This window comes from Onychostruthus taczanowskii, unplaced genomic scaffold, assembly GCF_017590055.1.
Source record: "Onychostruthus taczanowskii isolate IOZ18803 unplaced genomic scaffold, ASM1759005v1 scaffold10, whole genome shotgun sequence".
Taxonomy (NCBI): Eukaryota; Metazoa; Chordata; class Aves; order Passeriformes; family Passeridae; genus Onychostruthus; species Onychostruthus taczanowskii.
Window position 1 is genome coordinate 2,103,580 of NW_024496526.1, and position 19,551 is coordinate 2,123,130.

Below are 19,551 nucleotides of genomic sequence, written 5' to 3' on the forward strand. Positions count from 1 at the left end.
CTCCTCCGGCTGGATTTCTTAATTGCCAAGCCTGCCTCATTAAACATTCCTTTGTTTAGAGCAGGGGAAAAGAATGAGAAGGAACTAAAATAAGAAGCTCAGGGAGGAAGGGTCGCTCCTCCTAATACCTGGTGCTCTCTCAGGTACCATGGATGTGGCACACATGGGGTTGGGTGACAAGGAGGGTGACTGGCAGGCTGCCCACACCCTGTGGCCATATCCCCGCCAGGTCCTGACCCCCCATTCCCGGCTACGCCCGTGGCAGCTATTTTGAGCATATCCCAGCAGCGGGCAGACGTGTGTGACGCAGCATGGCCAGGGTCTGGCTGACCCCGTGGGGTGCCTGGTATGTACCCATGATTTCCCTTGGGAGAGCAGTGGCCTCATCCTGCTGGATCCCCATCCCTTTGTTGCAGCCCCTTTGTGAGCATCAGGGCTACGCTCACACCCTATTGCTGCTCTCTGTGCCCTAAACTGCAGTGGAGACACCAGGGCTGCCCTTGGTCCTGCCTTGCCACCTCATGGGGCCATGCTCCTGCTGCTGGCTGGGTCCAGATCCAAGCACCGCTGTCCTTCCAAGGAGTTCTGTGAGTTCTGTGCTCTGCCTTATCCCCTCCCAAGGCTGCACTGCCCCGGCCGCCTGTCCTCCCCTCCCGCAGGGTGGTGGTCGCTCTCCTCGCCTTGACCTTCCCCCTGGAAGCGAGTCACGTCCTCTCCCTTGCGGCTGCAGCCCTGCCGAGGCTCAGTGTCGCTGGTTCTGCCCTCACCCTCCTGCAATCCCCGTGCAAACCCCACCAAAGGTCCCTCCTGTGTCCCCCCGGGTCCTGTCCTTGGTGGGACAGGGGACACAAGGCTGAGCAGGGAGCTTGAGCACCGGGAAGCTCCATACCCGTACCGTACCCTCCTCATACCTCAGTGGGTCACCAGCAGTGTAAGGCGATGATTCGGATATGCCCTGGGCTACTAGAGTGACATCTCTGCTTGCCCACTGCTCCGGCCACCTTCCCCTGGGTACAGAGCCCATGGGCCACATCCTGCTCCCCACAGGCTGTGGGGCTGTGTGTGCATCTGGCCAGCACCTGGCTCCCGGGACAGGCCTGGGACAGGCGCCGTCCGTGTGGAGCTGCGGGGCAGCCGCTGAGCGCGGCCAGTGTGGGATGGAGAGGAGCCGGCTCCGTTCTCACGAGAAACTTCCTCCGCCGGCGTTTGGGCAGGGCCGGGGGCGAGGGAACGGCCCCGCGCACCGGGCCAGCGCACGCCCCGCTCACGTCCTAATGAGCTGTGCTAATGAGCGGGGCCGGGGCTGAGGGCGCCCGGGGACAGCTGGGACTGTGTCCCTGGGGATTGTCCCCGCCGGGGGTTTCTCCCCCCGGCTCCTAGGCTGTGCCGGGGGCAGAGTTCAGTGATGAGCAGCAGCGGGGCTCACAGCCCAAGCACAGCCGGGGCTGTCCCAGCCCTGCTCAAGGTTCCGGGGGCAAGAGGGACTCCAGACCCTGTCCCAAACCATGGCCACCATCCCACGGACCACATCAGATGTGCTCCAGTGGGAGATACACCATGGAGAGGGTCCCTGGGGGCAGCGTGGCCGTGGTGGGAGGGTGATGCTGTGGCGGGGTGGAGATCCATTTTGGGGTGATCTGGCCCACAGCCAGAACTCTAAAGACCCTGACGTGTCACCTCTGTCCAGGATCCAGCTGTCAGCCCAGCGCTGGCTGGGGACCGCTTGTCATCATCGGGGAGGCGCATCAGGACGTAGAGAGACTTCAGCCTTCCTCCCACTGCCCCATCATCACGGTATCCCACGCTGGGGTCACCCCGGGGGTACCTGACTCCCAGCCTCGGCAGCAGCTTCCTCCGGGCTGGGGGAAGGTCCACAGCATCCCACATTCCCAAGGAGACCGTGGGAAGCTATGAAAAAGTTGGCCTGACTCTGGGCAGCCTATTTATAGCAGCGCACGCTCGGCGCTCTCATGCTTCTGTTCCCCAGCGTAGCTGCACGGGACTGTTTATATTTCCTCTGCTCCGCTTCCCCCTCGGCCGTCCTTCCCAGGAATGCCGCTTGGTATGGCAGACATGGGGAAGTCGAGGAGGATCTGGAATGAGCCAGAGGCATCTCAGGGGGTGTGGGTGTGCGGTGACACTGGCTCACCCTCGCCTGGGTGCCCGTCCCTCCCACTGGGAATGGCCTCACCAGCTGAGGCCCACACAGGTTGGCATCTCCATTACTGGGGCTGGGGCTCCTCATGGTATTTCAGGAGCCTTAGCCTGTGCCTGACCTGGGCCTCCTGGCAGGCTCCTCTCCAGAGAGCAAAGGTGTTTTGGGATTTGATGGCGTCATAGCAGGGCTTGTGGGGCTGGTGGCTGCAGGCAGAGGGGAGAGGCAGCAGAGGAGGGGTGGCTGCTGGCTGCTGCAGCCTGCCCACCCCCCTCTCCTGCCCCTTCCCAGCCTTATGGTGTCTGTGCCCACTGGGAGCCCACCCACCTTCCTGCCCTTGCTGGACCCGCAGCATCCTCTGGGACATGGCCTTGGCCTCACCAAGGGCAGGAGGGATGGATGGAGCAAGGACGCCATGCTGGGGATAGGGGAAGAGGCAGAGCCTGGTGGTGCCCAGTTCCCCAGGGCACAGGGGCTTCACAGCAATGCTGCCCTGGCCACTGGGATTGGGGAGGTGGTGTGGGCAGCAGGGGACTTGTCCTGGTCGCTGCCCAGTGTGACACACACGTACCACACACCTGGCAGAGAGCAGGGCCAGTGCTGGCAGTGTGATGGCTACTGGAGCAACCCCACATCTCTGTGGGATCCCTGCACTCCCCTGGGGCAGGTGACAGCTCCTGGTCTCCTTGAACTCCAGCAGAGACCAGGAGTGGGGCTGGCCTGGGAGAGGCTGCTCTGTTCTCCTGGTTACCTCTGGAGTAACTGGGATTTGGCAAGGGAAGGAGATCACTCACATTCTTGTTCGGAGAGGAGGATTCGGTGCGTGGTTAACCCTCTCAGCTCCCGGGAAGCCGTTCCTCCTGCTGCCCACAGCCTCGTGGGGTGTGCAAGGAGCAACAGCTTCCCCATGTGCATGGACGCAGGGTAGGTGTCTGTCCCCAGAGTCCTCCACCGTGCCTTGGCCAGGGGAGACCCCTCCTGCCCTGGCACCCCCTGGCAAAGGGGCAGCTCAGCCTGGCACTGGCGCCTCCTGTGCCCACGCAGATCCCGCTGCTGGGGTTGCTTCCCACGGGGATCAGATGTCCGTGGGCTGTTAGCCATGCTCATGGGCTGTTAGCCACAGGCAGGGCTGAGCTGTGCCAGCCCTGCCAGCCGCGGGGGCTCTGCCAAGAGCAGAGTTTAAACCCCCCCCCCCCCGGCCACCTCCCGCCCTGCCAGCCCCAGGGCTCTGCCCTGCTCTCCAACCTCCGGCTCTCCCTGTCCTGCATCCGGCTCAGGGTGACGGCTCCCGGGGAGACAGGGATCGCCTGGGAGCCGGAGCAGCCTTGGCTTTGTGTGGGGCTCTCCCAGGCAGCCGCGGAGCGTTAGCGGCCGCTCCCTGCGGGCAGCTGTTCCCAGCTCCCCGACCCCGCCGCATCGCTGCCAACAGCTGCGTCCGACACACCGGCCCTGGGCCCCCCGCAGCCCCCGGGCCGCACCGGGAGAAGGGCTGGAGACCCCCTGGAAACCAGCAACTCTCCCCAGCCTGCCTAGGAGGGATTGGTTGACACTGGGAGAGGGACGGTGCTGGAAACTCTCCCCATGCAGCAGATCTGGTTTCGAGGAGGGGGCACAGGCTCCCCCCAGCCTGGGCTGCCCAAAACTGGCAGGGCTGGATCTGTGCAATGAGCCAGAGGAGTCTGGGCTGCCTGGGCACTGGCAGGGAGCTGGGAGGCTTCCTTGGATCCCCGCGTGCTGGCCCAGAGCTGGCGGGCTCCTTGCAGCCTGCCGGAGGGACGAGTGGCTCAGGAGGGACGCCCGTCCCTTATGCTGTGGCTGGTTCCTTGCTCCAGGAGTTCCAGCATCACACCGGGAAGGGTGCCAGGGTCTCTGCCCAGCTCTTCCAGCCCCGGAGTCCACAGCAGCCCCACAGGTGTCCCAGGGCTGAACCACACCAGTGTCCACCCTCAGTGCCAGGCCACACCGCCCCGTCCCTGCCAAGACCCTCTGCACCAGGGGAGCTGCTGTCCGCACGCTCACCTCTGGCAACATCTGCACAGCTGAGCACGGAACAGCCCAGCCTCCCGCATACTTGCTGCCATACGTACAGCTCAGCCGGGATGGAACTAATGCAGAAAACATGGCCCTGCGCCGCAGCCGGCACGCCGGGGGCTGGGAGCACCGCGGCAGCACCCTGCCCTCCGCCAGCCCTGCCACCGCCCCGGGGCCGCCACCACCGCCAGGGGGTCCGGGGCACCCGCGGGACCCAGGGCCGTGGAGCCCTGGGTTATGGGATCTGCAGATGTTGAGCTGCGGCTGCCGCAGCCACACGGCTCAGGTGCAGAAGTGCTCTCCAGGCTGACGCGCGGGCTGGCCCCAGCTCCTGGAGTTTCCATGCCTCTTGGCACCGATCCCTTCACACGTTCCCTTCCCAGGTCCTTTCCCTGCTGGGTCCACTGCCAGCGTGCTGGCGGTGGGGGCCAGGCCCCTCCTGCCCCACATCCTGGCCCTGCGGCTGGGAGCTCCGGGCTCGGCTCGGCCAGCGCTGCCTCTTCCAAGTGAGCCGTGTTTGTGCTGGCAAGGCAGCTGGCGTGACGGAGCCAGGGCACGACAGGCTTGGCACCGCATGCCTGCTCCCACCCTGGCTCTCTCCAGAGAGCAGCATCTCTCTGGGGCTGGAGGCTGCTCCAGCAGAGCTTCTCCAGTGAGCTGCGACCCCTCCATGGCCCCTCTCTGGCTGCCGCGGTGGCAGAGCCACTCTGGTGGTCACAGTGCTTGCACCAAGGGGGACACAGCTCATGGCTCCTCCGTGGGCACCATCCGTGCCCCCCCCACCCCTTCTGCCCCACTCCTGGTGCCACTGCCCTGTGCAGAGGTCCCGGAAGCACCATGCCAGGTTTGGCTCTGGCAGAGCCCTCTGCTTTCCCTGCCAGCTCTGAACTCGTTAGCAGCCAGTTCTTGGCACTCCTTAATGAGAGCCAGGGGCTGCGAGCGCTGCCTGTGGCAGAGGCCAGGGCTGCCTGCGGCTCCCACTGGGGCGCCGGGAACCACAGGGCCCATCTGGGCACCACATGGGAGCTGGGAAACACCCGCTGACAGCCCCGTGGAAGCTCTTCCCTCCCATCCTCAGCAGGCCCAGGATGGGGACAGGATGTGGGCTGGGGGTTCCACCCCCACAGGGAGCCAGGGGAGAGGTGAAGTAGGGTGCAGGGGATTAGAGCAGTCTGGTGAACTTGGCCAGGCTCAGTTTGCCATGTTTCAGTAGCATCCAGGCACACACGGGGCACCCAGCTCCAGGAGCCAGGATTCAGCATGGATAAAGAGCCCGGGGATGCAGCCAGGGAAGTAAGTCCCTCTGTCATCATCGCCATGGCAGAGCCTCCTCTTGCATCTGTGGCACGGAGCAGCTTCCTTGCAGCACTCTGTCCCCCTCACCCGGGTGACCTGGTGTGGGAGAGCCCTGGGGACATGGGAGCCATCTTCACACTCACGTTACCTGCTCCCACCCTCCACTCCTTGCTGGGAGCTGGGCCAGCTGCTCCACAAGGCAACCACGCTGGCATTGGAGGGAGTCAGGGCTGTCACTGCTTGCGGGCTGTCCCCACTGCACTGTCCCCAGGGCAGCTCTCAGCAGAGCCAGCACTCGGCTCCACGTGCTCAGCCCCGGGGCAGTTCACAACCACGGCTGGTGAAGCACACGTCCCCTCAGCGTGTCCAGCATGGCTGGCAGCAATACTGACAGCCCTGTCTCCTGTGCCTTGCAGAGTGTCCCGGGACACGACAACAACAAGGACTCCCGGCTGCTCTGGATGGGCTCCAGCGATTGCCTCATCTCCGTGGGGTTCAGCCAGGTACAGTCCCTGCCAGGAAGGTGGCCCTGGCACCTCTGGGATGTTCCAGCCCTACTCCCTGTGGCTGTTGTGCCAAAACACCCCGAGTGCTTTTTGGGTAGCCTGTCCCCCATGAGAGCAGGAGGTCCCCTCGCCAAAGGCCCTGGCCCTTGCTGGGATGGTGGAAGGTGGCTGGGGAAGGCGGTGGCACCGTGGAGCCATCCAGGCAGCCCCAGTGCCCACTGATGCTGTGTCTGTGTCCCTGCAGATGCGGGAGCGGGAGGTGAAGCTGTGGGACACGCGGAGGCTCAGCGGGGCGACGCTCACCATGGCACTGGACACCTCACCTGGGTAGGGATGGGGACTCAGCATGGGGTGGGAGGGTGAGCAGTGGAAATGTCGTGGTCAGGGACCCATCAGGAGTGTGGTGGTGGAGGGGGAGCTGGCAGAGACCTCTTGGAACCAGCAGCACTCGGCCACAAGCCAGGGACCATGCAGCTGCGTCCCCATCACCATTTGGGGGAGATGAGAGGCAGAGGCAGGGCTGGCGAGGCACAGAGGTGTTCTGTAGTGCCGTGGGGGGTGGTGGCGCTGCTGGGGACAGTGTCTGAGGTGGCTGCTGGCCGGGTGGGCTTGTGCACTGGGGCAGCACCACAAGATGCTGCAGGTGGGTGAATCCCTTTGGCGCTGCTGGAGCACTCAGCCCTGGCCTCCCACTCCTGCCGTGCTTTGTGGCTGCCCAGCCGTGGCCGGGCCCGCACTCCCCGGGCACCACCGGGGAAGAGGAAAAGGAGCCTTGGCTGTGTAAGGGGTCAGCGCCCCCTGTCACGGCACGATGGAGCCGTGTCCATCTGCGTGGCGCTGCCAAGGCTGGGAACCCTCCAGTTAGAGCTGGCCTGGCCTCTCCCACGCTGCCCAGTGAGCTGGCCTGGCGTCACCATGTGGGCAAGAAAATGGGAGGAAGAGGAGGAGGCTGTGCCTTCATCCCACCAGGGTGATGGGGGCTGGGGGCACAGTACTTGTTGGGATGCACTGGAGGCCACCAGCTGTTCCCAGGGCTGCTGGCAAAGCACTGGCTTGCAGGGACCCTCGCTGTGTGCCGAGCTGGCTCCGTGACGGGCCGGGATGCTGGGGCAGGCTGGGTGGTCGGCAGCCAATACAGGGCCTCTGCTGAGGGGCTGAGTGTGCTGTGACAGCCCCTTGGCTGCCCTGCCAGCATCCCCCACAGCGGTGTCAGCTCCAGGCCAGTGCTGGGGGTGACCCGGACAGACAGGAGGGGAGAAGTGAACCTGTGGTGGGCATGGTGGGGTGAGGTTGTTGTAGAGAAACTGCCTGAGCATCCCTCACCCTCCTGCCAGCTGCCAGGGGAGCAGCTCCCAGCTCTCCTGCTCACCAGCTGTGCCAGTTCAGTGAGCAAGAGCCATCATCAGTGTCCAGTGAATGCTCTCAGGGGAGGCTGGGCTGCTGCGAGGGGACACCCTGGGGTCCATTATTGCTCATGGCGGAGAATCCAGTGGGAATTACCCCGAATCCTCGCTGGGCCGGGCCGAGCCAGCCGGGTAAATGGGATGCAGGCGCTGCTGTGCTCGGCCCCCTCAGCACAGGCTGCAGTTATTTTGGCTGCCGGGTTTATCGGCTCAGGAATGCGGCTGGCGGGCGCTGCCTGCGCGTCACGCCGGGGCCCTCCGGCCCGCGGCTGCGTGGCGGGGCCAGCCGAGAGGGGCTGGGGGCGGCGGGGGCGAGCGGAGACCCCCCCCTCGTGCTGGTTTTAGGCAGCCGCGCCGGGGTCACCGCGCTTCCAGCCCCAAGCGCTCCCGCCTGTAAATCTGGCGGAGATGACAAATGGCGGAGGGGGATTTGGGCTGGCTCCCGGCGGAGGTGCCGAGCGGGGGCCGCGTTCCCCCTCCGGCAGAGCCATCCCGAGCACGGCCGCGACACGCCGGAGCCGTGGAGCCGCGGCAAGGGCACGGGGTGGATGGTCTTGGGGTCACCAGATCACCAGATCTGCTTGGGGCAGACTTAGAACTGGGGGACTCAGCCCCCCGGGGATGGCCGAGCAGCAGCGGGGCTGGCTGTGGATCTCCGGCGTGGCCGTGGGTGCCCAGTGTGGGGCACGGAGATGTGTTGGGCAGTGCAGCGGTGCCGGCCGGGCCGTGAGCGGGGCGTGGGGAGCTGCAGCAGCAGCAGCAGCAGCTCGTTGAAGCTCTTTGAGGAAGCAATCAGTGGGCGGGCAGGAAACTCATACCATTCATTACTGACGCCAGGCCGGCAGGAAGGGGAGTCCGCATCCCCACCGCATCCCCACCGCGCCCGCCGAGCCGGCACCACGCGTCCCCTTGGCACCCCAAAGCAGGGCCACGGCGTGCCCCAAGGTGGGGGACACCCCAGTGTGCTGACCAAACCCTTCAGGCAGACTGTGCCCTATCCAGCATCCCTGGAAGAGGGCAGAGAGTGGGAGGTCCAGCCCCATGGACCTCCACATCAGCATGTGCCTTTCGGGGGTTCTCTTTCCCAAATCCTGAGCAGGTGAGATATTTCTGACCACACAAACATCATTTTCAAAGCATGTCAGGGCCATGCTTAAGAGCTGACCCCACCAATGCCCAGACCCTGAGGGAACAGGAGGTGGGAGGTGTGGGTGGCCATGGCCCCTCTCCGCATCCTGGCCTGAATGTGCCACCCCTGGATACCCGCTGTTCCTTCAGCTCGGGTTTTGTCCCCGCCTGGCCCCCTTTAATTAGATCAAGGAGCAGCAGGGCAGGAGCCAGGAAGGGGCCTCAATAGGTTATTGTTGCCCTAAATTGTAACCAGCACCAGTGGGGTTGGGTTACCGGCTCCGACTTGGGGTCACCGACCAGACCCCGCTGCCGCACGCCCGGCGGCCGGCACAGCACTGCCCGGGGACGGTGCTGTCACCACTACGGTGACAGGAGAACAGCGGCTTCCTTGCATCACTGCTTCTTTCAATGTCCTGAAAATGTCCCCAGGGAGGCTGGGGTGCCATGGCCAGCTCAGGGCTAGGGCTGGATCAGTAGGGATGAGATCCGGGGTCAGCAGAGGTCCCTGTGGCATGTTCCAACAGTGGGCATGTCCCTCCAGGGCAGGATGGTGGTGGGGCTGAGGGATGGGGACAGCTGGATCCCCCCACCCTTCACGATGCAAAGTCTGACAGGGCTGGGAGGTGCTGGAGCCGGGACCTGTCTGTAGCAGGGAGTTGGCACAGCAGGATGTTTGTGGAGGGATTTGGGGCTGTTTGGCTCCCCCAGCGCTGGAGCAGGACATGGAGGGGCCCAGGTGGTTCCCTGGGGGCACTGCCCAGGGGGGCACAGTCCCTAACACCCACCCCTGCCCTTCTCCCTGCCAAAGCCTGGCTGAGCCAGCTCCTGGGGCTAGGCTTGCAGCCCTGGCATCTCCCAGCAGCAGGGCACCCAACCCCACTGAGACACATGTTCCCAGTGTCACCCTGCCACCTCTCCCCAGATACCAGCTGGAATGGGACCTGCTGTTGTCCTGCCTGGCATCCTCTGCACTGCTTTCTCCTGGGGCTTAGTAGCAATTTTGGGTCATGGTAGGTGTTTTAGGGGTCTCTGAAAAAACCTACCCCAGCACTGAGCAGGACAGGTCCATTGCTGTCCCCATCTCCCTGCAGATCCCAGAGATGCCTGGGTTGACATGTGCTTGCCATGAGTGGGAAAGGGGTTTTTCCTGTCCCAGCTTGGCTGCCACCCTCATACACAAGGAAGGGGAGAGGCCACCCCACCCCATCAGGTGTCACCCCAGTGGGACCCATCCCCATGGGCAGCCACATGAAGGGGTTAAGTGGGGGCAACCACTCAGTCCATGTTGCCAGTCCCGTAATTCCACTGGGTAAAAATAGCCCAGCGCTGGGGCGGGATGGCAGCGCCCAAATCACTCCCAGATGAGCCACAGCCTCGATGGCCACACGGTGCTCCTGGCCTCCCCAGCTTTGTGGGAAGATGATGAGGTCCAGAGCTCTTCCTGGCAGCACTGGGGTCAGTGTGATGGGCACACGCCTGTCCTCCCCCCAGAGATTGGACATCCAGACCCCTGGCACCGAGCCATGACCCCTCGGGGCTCTGCTCCAGACCTGGGGACCTGGGGGATGCAGAGGACCTGTCTTGTTTCTGTGGGGCCGTGCTTGGCACCAGGGGTGATTTTTGGGAAACCAGAGCCCTCCAGCCTTGCCATGTCAGGGTGCAGGCAGGATTTGCCCCGGTGAAGCCGGCAGCTCCTCCCGTTGTGGCTCCCCGCCGAGCCCCCATCCTGACGGTGGCTCTGGCCGGGGCTGTCGCTTACCGGCCCCGCCGGATCGCACAGAGAGAGAGATTTTTTTTGGGTCCATTTCAGGGGGTTTTGCAATCCTTGTCGGCGCTGATTCAGCTCGCAGGAATTAGCAGCGCCGCACGATGTGCCGCTCTTGGAGCGGCTCTTGGCGCGCGACGGGGCTGGCAGTGGCCAGGGGAATTTTGTGCTGGGATTCAGGAAGCCACAGGGGCTGGACAGTCCCACTTTGGGCACTGCTGCTCTCCCGCAAGGCTGCCCGGGTGCAGACGTGGGTGTGGGTGGGGCCAAGCCCTGTCCTGGCTGCAGTGTCCCCATCACCTCCGTGCCAAGGCTGAGCCCTGCTGCCCCTCTTGCGCAGCTGGCACCCCAAAATCTTTGGTTCGGGATGTCCCAGGGGTGCTGCACCTACCAAAGCTGAGCCCTAACTTTGCTTCTGCCCTCCTGGCATCTCCACTGGAGCTCGCTCACTCTGGAGCTGCTGGAAGCCCCTCCAGAGCAATGGAATCAGCTGAGGTGCCAAGGGGTCCCCCGCACACACTTGGCATGGGGGGGCCGACCCTGCAAACCTTCGGCTACTTGCAAGTGGGGAAATCGGCTTCGCTAGGGGAAAGGCATACCATGGAGGCAAAGGAGGGGGGAAGTGAGGGGCCAGGAGGGGCTGGAGGGCTCCTGACGCCGGTGCCGAGGCGGGGACACGCCAGGGGCTGGCCCGGGCTCGGGGGGCTGTGGCGGCGGCCGGCCGGGGGCACCCGGCGCGAGGCCGCGGCTCCGCCAGGGACTTTTCTTCTCTCCTCCTCGCGAGGCTGGAAAATATACAAAGCTCGCAGTGAAAATATTTACACAGCAGCAATTTTGGGAGGAATTTGGGATGTTAATTTGAAAAATCTGTGGGGAGAGGACCACAATGGGCCCTTTGAGCGGGCGAGCGTGGCCATCGCAGCGAGCCGCCCGCGCCGGCGAGGGGCCCCTCCTGCCGCTGCGCCGGCCCTAATGGGAGCCAGCCCTGCCGGAAGCCCACCTGGGAGCCAGGGGGCTGCGCCAGACGGCCCCGCCGACGCCCCGCGCCCCTAATTGCATCCAGAGCCGCTCTCTGCCCCGGCGAGCGGCACCGAGGGGCCGGGGGTCAGGGCCGTGTCCTGCGGCGGGGCGGCCGGCCCGGAGCGGCACGGCGGTGACCCTCGGCTTCAGCCCCGCGCTGTGCTCATTCTCTCCAAATCAAACATACCTCGGCGGGCAGGGCCCCAACCTGGAAAATTCCAGCCCGAAAGATAAAGGATTGGAAAACGATTAAAACCAGAGGGTTGGAGCAGAAACCGCTTGGCAGCGGGAACCTGCCGAGCGTCGGCTCGCAGCCCACCCCGCCGGGGCCAGCGCACAAAACCGGCTGCTCCTGGGGCCGGGCAGCGGGGGCTCTGGCGGCGGTCCCCGGCATGGGGGCCACGCAGGCTGACACTTGTCACGGGCGATTTGGGGGTCCCGGTACCGCCGCGGGTGACGTCAGGAGGTTGGGCTGGGCTGTTTGTCCCGCAGCTGGCCCCGCAGCCATCTGGCAGGCGGGGAGGGATGAAGTAAGGCTGGATGATGCGCAGGGCAGGCGCTGATTTGAGCCCCGTGGCCTCTGTTTTGGGAACACCTCCCCAGCGCCCGAGGTGGGGGGCAGCGTCCTAGGGGTAAAAACGCCCAGAGTAGGGAAAACTGCCCCCTCCCTTGCCCTGACTCATCCCAGTGCTCGCCAACAACAACGGGAGGACACGGCTGACCTTCCCGCTCCTCTGCAGGGGACACGCTGCACTGCCCACACCCCTGCCTGTGACGGGCAGTGTCTGCCGAGGTGCTAAGGGCTGCACAGAACTTCTCGTTGTTGTCATTTTAATTATTTTGGGGTTTTTTTTTTTTACAAAAAGACACCCTTCTGATCGGCCTTACAAAAGAGATGTACACAAACCTGTACTAAAAAAAGTTTTCCCAGAAGAAATGGGAAATAACAATGTATAAATATTCTCTCTGAGTTCTTAAAGCTTCAATTCCCGGTTTGCCTGCTCGGCATTTCCTTTGGCCCAGGGGGTCCCGAGGGTCCCAGCACCTCGGCCGGGCCGTATTGCTCACATCAGCTTCCAGGGAGTCGAGTCATGGGCCGTGCTCCACTGAAGGACCCTTGTTACCAGCACGTGGGCGTCCCTCAGCCCAGTCACAGCAGCTTTCCCCTTAGCAGGAGCTAAAAAAAGCCCCCCAACCCCCAAATTAACCCCCCCTTCTCTTCCGCTACCCACGTTCTAGGTAGAGTCACAGAAATCAAGGCACAGAGCAGTAAAATTCGTGTCTCCTCCCGAAGCATAGCAGCCTCTCGGAAATTGCACGTTGTGGGATGGGGGTGTTTCTGCCTCAGTTCATTCAGCTCCTTGGCAATCCGTATCCCAGAGGGACATGGCCAGGTGCTGCCACTGGAGCTCAGCTCTCCTGTGTCCAAGGCTCTGGAAGCCCTGTGGGTTCAGAAATAGGAGGGTTTGAGCCCCGGGGTGTTGTTGTTGCTGGGGTAGTGCGACTGCATGAGCGGCACCTCACACTCAGAGCCACCAGAAAGCATGGCCGCCTCTGGCACCTTGCAGCCGTGGCTGCTCAAATCCCCGTTTTCCAGGCAGGCTTTCACCCCTTCCAGCTCCAGTGGGCCGGCGTCTACCCCAGCGCCGGCGTGTGCCTTGGCGCGGCGGTGCCGGCAGTAGTACATGGCGGCGGTAACCACCACCAGCAGCAGCAGCATGGCAGCCAGCGCAGGGACGAGGATCAGGGCGAGGTTGGGGTCCTGGCTCTGGGTGACAGGGGAGTGCTGCTGCAGGCTGAGGGGCAGGGTGTGTGCCTCGGCGCAGTGCTCCTCCTTGGGGGCCTCGCCCAGCGCCCCGATGCAGACGCGGTAGGTGCAGTTGGGTTTCAGCGCCCGCACCGTGTACTCGGAGAGCGAGGCCGGCAGGCGCAGCATCACCGGCCGCTTGTCCGGCCCCGACAGGTTCCGGTAGCTCAGGCGGATGCCCTTCAGCTGTGCCTTGGACTGGATGTAGTTGTGCAGGTCCACTTTGAGAGAGGTGCTGCCCACCTGGGCGATGCTGACCCGCTGGGCAGGTGGCAGGGCTGGTGTGCCCGGGGCTGCCGTCGTTCCCCTCACCTCCACCTCACAGTAGACGCCAGCGAAGCCCACGGGGCACAGGCACTCCAGGAGGTTCTGGGCACCCAGGTGGCAGGTGCCGCCGTTCAGACACGTGCGGGGGGGACAGATGGGCACTGGGGCGCTGGTGGGGGCCGGGGCGCCGCTGAAGGGCACCAAGGTGGAGCTGCCCTGGGGCTCTCTGGGCCTCAGGGTGGGTGCAGCGGTGCTGGGGGGTGGCGGCGGGCGGTGGGTGCTGGGCAGCGGCGCAGGCGGTGGCAGCGTGGTGGTGCGGGGCGTGGTGGGCGTGGGGGTGGTGGTGGGGCAGCCAAAGTCAATGTATTGCAGGTGGTGGAGAAGCTTGCCGGAGTTTTTGGGGGGGAAGTGGCAGCGTGTCTCCTCAGGGCGCCGCAGGACCACACCACTGGTGTTCACCCACTGCACCAGCCAGCTCATCTGGCAGATACAGTTGAAGGGGTTGCCAGCAGCCGTCACAGCCCGCAGCCTGGGGAAGAAGCTGGAGAAATCCCGAGGGATGGTGTTGATGTTGAGGTTGCTGATGTCCAGCTCCTGGAGGTTGTGGAGGCTCTGGAAGTGCTCAGCCGGCAGCTGGGAGATGCGGGTGTTGCCGGCCAGGCTGAGCCTGGTGAGGCTGCCCAGCCGCTGCAGCACCGCTGGGACACGCTCCAGCAGGTTGTCAGAGATGTCCAGCTCATGGAGGTTGTTTTGGACCTGGAAGAGCTCCTCGTTTAAGCTCGTCAGGCCCAGCCCTGCGATCTTCAGGGACTCAATGCTGACGGCATGGAAAGCCCCTGGTGCAATGGCAGGGATCTTGTTCCAGCTGATGTCCAGCAGCAGGAGGTTGGGCAGGTCGAGGGGGGGCACAGCCCTGAGCTGGTTGTTCTGCAGCTTTAGCTCCAGCAGATTTTCCAGCGTGTCGAAGGCAGCAGCGTGGATGTGCTGGATCATGTTCCTCTGCAGGTAGAGCCGTTCCAGCAGCCGCAGCCCATGGAAGGTCTCATTGGTGATCTCCTGCAGCTGGTTGGAGGACAGGTCCAAATTGACAAGCTCCGTCAGGGGCTGGAAGATGTTTCTCTGGATGCTGGTGATCTTGTTTTGCGAGAGGTCCAGGAGCTGGAGGGCAGGCAGCCCTGCAAAGCTGTCCTCACTGAGCGTTGTGATGCCGTTCTCAAAGACGTAGAGGGAGAGGGTGCTGGGGGGCAGCCCCTGGGGCACCGTCTGACCCCGCCTGGCTGCACACAGGATGGTCTTGGGGTCATGGCACTGGCAGCCTGCAGGACATGCCGTGGCCAGCTCCCCACGGGCCAAGAGCAGCAGTGTGCAAAGGATCAGCTGTTTCATGGTGTCAGCTCTGCGGAGAGACAAGCGCAGCCAGGGTGAGGGGATGGGCCCTGCTGGGGGTACCCAGGGCTGGAAGGGCTGTGGGGCACCTCTGAACCCCACTCTGCCTCTGGGGCTGCCCACCCCAGCTCCATGCTCCCCCCTCTCTAACCCCCAGGATCTGGGGATGTGGTACCTTTGCACACCCCAGGTTCTACCATGAGACACGTCCCACTGGTATTGGGGCCGTCTTCGGTGGAGCACCAAGACCTTTCCCAGTACTCACAAGGGCCCCAACCTCCCCAGCTGCTCAGCAGGGTGCAAATCAAACACAGGGGATGCGGAGAATATCAGAGCACCGAGAAGGGGTGGGAGCATGGCCAGCCTCCCCTGCGCAGAGCTCAGCTTAACCCTTTGCTTGTGCCATCGTCACAGCAGCTGCACCCTCAGGGCCTGTTCCTGCCCAGATCATCAGCAACAGCAGCCCCTCTTGGGGACAGGGGACAGAGTGTGGGGCTGGAGGAGCCATTTGTGTCCCCACAGAGTACAGTGGCTCATATTCACCCCCACCACACCCCTGTCCCCACAGGTCACCTTGCTGTTCCCCTCACTGTTAAACTGCAGGGACTCAGTACAAAACCGTGGGCTGTGCCCTTGTCCCTTGAGGGCTGGGTCAGCAGGGATAGAGGGAGGAGGCTCTGGGGTGACCAAGGCTGTAACCACCCCAACCCCAGCTCCCCATGGATGCCCTGGCCAATGTCACAGCAGCTGTGTCCCAAAGGGCTCCTCCCTCAGCCCTGTCTTTCAGCCCCTTTAATGACACTGGGTTGGGACAGAGACTCACAAGTGTCCCAAAGGGCTCCTCCCTCAGCCCCTTTAATGACACTGCGTTGGGCCAGAGACTCACAGTCTCCTGGCACTCCACCTCAGGGTCAGGGGGAAGTGGCAGAGTAGAATCCCTGGGCAAGGAAGAGGCGGAACCCTTCCCCAGCCCCATGTGTTGCCACCTCCCCCCTGCTCAGAGCAGTCGGAGCTCCAGGCAAACGCCCCTGCTGTGGCTCACAAGGGGCCCCCGCTGTGTGTGGGGGGCTTCAGGTCACACAGCAGCACGTGCCGCCTGCGCCGGCCCCATCAGCAGTGCAGGGACAACATATCCTGAGCCAGGAGGGTCTGGACCCGTGCTGTGTCCTCTTGTCCCCCTGCCGGGGTGTTGGACAGGGTTAATACAGCGGCCAGCTCTGTCCTTGCCTCTTCCCGAGCGGCCCCCCTTAGGGTGGGGTGAGCCCACGGCTGGGCAGGGTCACCACAACCGCCTGAGTCACTTGGCCCGGCCGGCCCTGCCCTGACGTGACCTGTGCCGTCAGCCCCTGACACTGGGGAGGAGCTGAGCCACATCCAAGAGGTCACTGTCACCCAGGGGTCACCATCACTGCATCCTCTCCCCAGCAAGCCCAGCTCAGCCCCCAGCCCCCTCACCAGTGCCGGGTGCTCCTGCACCCCACATCACAGTCAGACTGCCAGCAGAGTTAAAAACACAACATGGAGACCCTGTGAAGTGCTGTTTGGGGCTGGGGACAGACCCAGCACCCCTCGAGGTGGCTCCAGCATCCAGAGCGTGCTGGCTGGTGGGAGAGCCCTGGGTGCAGGGTGCTGGCATGCCAGAGGTGCTACGGCCGTGCCAGCCCGCCCGGGTGGGCAGCGCCGGAGCGGGGCCAGGCCTGCGGGATGCTGGCGAGGCCGGGGCTGGTTTTGCAATGCCAGGGTCGGGTTTCGCTGACGTGTCCCGTGCTGCAACCAGCTGCTGACTCCAAGCCTCTCTCGTCCCTTTAATTACGCTGGCATTTCCTCCCCGTCTGCCAGCTCCCCGCTCCGGGCAGGTTCGGCCAGCCCGGCCACGGCCGCGCATCCGCGCCTGGCCGCGAGCGCCGGGCAGGCTGGCACGGCCCCGCAGCCTCCGCCGCCGCCCCTCGGCATCGCCCGCTCCGCCGGCACACGCCAGCATCCCGCCCGCGCCCCGCCTCCCGGCACGATGCTGCTGCAAGGCAGAGAGGAGTTCCCCCAGCCCAGGACAGCCCCAGAAACGGGGGGCAGGGGAACAGCCTCCCCAGGTCCTGGCAGGGTCCCCGAGGGCGGAGAGGGGGCCCCGTTTCTGCTGGAGGTGTTGGGGCCGCCCTGCCAGCGGCCTGCTGCTGCCTTGGCTGGGCTCCCCCGCGCCTGCACCGCAGATATTTGCCGAATTATTCATATTTTCCGGCTGCGGGGAGGATCTGGGCTCAGATTCCCCCAGTCCCGGCTCAGCCTTTCCCTGCCAGCCTGCTGGGGTGGGAGTGCCGTGTCACCCCCCTTCCCCGCCTGCAGCCCCCCGGGCTGGGCCACCGCGCTGTCCGCCCAGGGCTGCCACTCGCAGGGTGCTTTGCACCCGCCTCCTGTTTTTAAGGACGGGGCCGATGTCCCCGCGCTGCAGGGTGACACCTGTGCAGGACAGGCTGGAGGAGCTGCAGAGTCCCTGCCTTTCCCCTCTGCTTGGGGACCTCAGGGAAGCAGGCACAGCCGGGATGTTCCTTCCCGCACCGGCAAGTGCAGACAAAGCCAGCGTTGTTGCTGGCCCGTGGGCTGCCACCTCGGCCGGTGGCACCAGAGCAGGAAGGACGGGGGCCCTGCAGTGTGCGGTGACAGGGAGGGACACGGTGCCTCTGCCAGGTGGGATGCAGATGCTGCTCCCCTGCCTTACACCCCTCAAAACAAGCCGATGTCAGCACGTGCCCTATCCCCCGAGCCAGCCGGGGGGATGTGCAGGATTAAGCCCTTAATCCTCCTCCCCTTCAACCCACCCTGCGCCGCCGCAGCTCCCACCTCCTCCCGCTCCCCTCCCTATTTAATTAAAGTTTCCGCAGCAGCCCCGCAGGAATGCAGGCCTGGTTATTGCATTCCCCGGAGCACTCGCCAGCCCCTCCATCCCCTCCTGCCCCTTTGACCCGGCCGCGCTCCCCATCTCAGGTGCCGGCAAGGAGAAAAACCAGCAGAGCCGCTTTGCCGGCAGCCAAACCGCCTCGGGAGGAGCCGGAACGCCGGCGGAGGGTGGGAGGAGGCCGGCGATGGTGCCACGCGTGGCCCGGGCGGCACGGGCAGATTCCTCCGCAGTGACTGGGGCGGCCGCGGCTGTCCCCGAGCGCTTCCTCGTGCCGCGTCCCGCCGGCAGAGCCAGCCGGGCAGGCAGCGCTTGCGTCAGGGCCACCCGGCCCGGCCGGCCGGCCTCGGCGTGGCGCGGGGGAAAACAGTAATTAGTGTCATCCCTGATGGCGGCACTGCCCAGCGCCGTGTGGGCAGCGGCACAGCTGGGTCAGGGCAGTCCGGCCGCCCCAGCCCCAGCAGGATGAGACCTGTGGGCGTGGGGCACGCTGGCAAGGGGAGAAGTATGGGGGGGACTCTACTGGGGGGCTGCTGGTTGGGAAGAGTCTCAGAACTGGAGCATCTCTGCTGGCATGTGTTGGCTCCTGTGGCTGTTGCCAGCCTGAGAGGGAGCAAGGCGTGGAAAGGGACATTTACCCCATGGTGGCCCAAAGAGGTGACACCCAAAGACAAAGAGGTGACACCCAAAGAGGGTGACGGGTGCCAGCACCCTCCGAACTCACACCAGGTGACAATGAAGTGCGCAGGGAGCTGGCGGCAGAAGAAGCAGTGGTGTATCCCTGCCTCCCGGTGCCTGGCTGGCCAGTGGCCCTGCTGGCACCCATCCCTCTGTGCCAGCCAGAGGGAAACCCTTGTCGCCACCGCGTGGGGACCCGCTTGGCCCCACAGCAGGTCAGTGACCCAGGACAGCAGCCCCTGAGGACAAGCAGAACGAGGGCAGCCAAACCCCACCCCAGCCAAGCCCTCCACTGAGGAGGGTGGTGTTTGACACTGCTGCCAGCAGCTCCCACCTCTGCCTGACCCCAGCAGGAGAGTCCAGCCGCCACATCTGCCAGGACAGAGCAAGCATGGGATGGGCCCAAGACCATGCTGGTCCCGTGTGGGTCTGGAGCGCTTCACTGCCACTCGGCCATGCTGGATGGAGCCACGCTCCATGTCAGCCCCAAATACATCCCTCCCCTTGCCTGCGATGGATGCAGCACCAGATCAGGATCCCTGGGTCATACCCCAGCGCATCCCACGGCAAAACAGGCACAGGCAGGGACAGGGAAGCAGGAGCCCTCCGTGAACCCGTGTCCCAGCCCACTGCAGTGCCACCGCCCCAGCCCAGCCGAGGCCCCACCATCAGCCGAAGCAGGGGCCAGCCGGGTGCCCCTGGCTCAGCTGAGGCCTCGCAGGGAACAAGGCATGCCGACCCTTAGCCGAGGCCCCAGTGTCACCCTGTCACTCTGGGTGCCCAGGCCACACCGGGAGTCCCACGGCCCGGCCGGGCCCACCGGGGCCCCCCGGGCCCCACCGCCCCCTGAGCCCACGGATGCCCGGCAGAGCCCCCTCCCGCCCGTGGGCTGCCACCCCACAGAGCCCCGGTGGCCGTGTGGAGGGTCAGGCGGTTTGGCGGCCGCGGGACTCACCGTGGCGGGCGGTGCGGGGCTCTGCGGGGCGGGCGGTCAGTCCATGGCGGCAGCGCAGCGGCGGCCGGGCGAGCACTCCCCTCTCTGGCGGCGCGGGGCGCGGGGGGCGGCATTTAAACTGCGGGGGCGGGGCCTGCCCTCCCGCTGGGCGCCCATTGGCTGCGAGCACCGAGGGGGTGGGGCGGGGCACGGCCTCCACGGAGGCTCCGCCCCCGCTCACCTGGGGCCCGACGGGGGCGGCACCGCGGGGACATCCAGGGCCTC

The 19,551-nt window shown here is 65.0% G+C and overlaps 2 protein-coding genes across 3 annotated transcripts in view; one reads left to right on the forward strand and one right to left on the reverse strand.

The window, feature by feature from the left end:
• LOC121337458 (mitochondrial import inner membrane translocase subunit TIM16-like) overlaps window positions 1-19,551 on the forward strand; it is a 37,606-nt gene that overhangs the window by 8,982 nt on the left and 9,073 nt on the right. For both annotated transcript variants that reach the window (XM_041407603.1, XM_041407586.1), the window contains exons 8-9: window positions 5,899-5,985; window positions 6,233-6,315. In XM_041407603.1, coding sequence (XP_041263537.1) covers window positions 5,899-5,985; window positions 6,233-6,315 — 170 coding nt within the window. The remainder of the gene's footprint in view (window positions 1-5,898; window positions 5,986-6,232; window positions 6,316-19,551) is intronic.
• VASN (vasorin) lies at window positions 12,141-19,350 on the reverse strand. The gene is made up of 2 exons (XM_041407615.1): window positions 19,288-19,350; window positions 12,141-14,777 (listed from the first exon to the last, which is right to left on the reverse strand). The coding sequence occupies exon 2, from the start codon at window positions 14,765-14,767 to the stop codon at window positions 12,758-12,760; it is 2,010 nt and encodes a 669-aa protein (XP_041263549.1). The 5' UTR covers window positions 14,768-14,777; window positions 19,288-19,350; the 3' UTR covers window positions 12,141-12,757.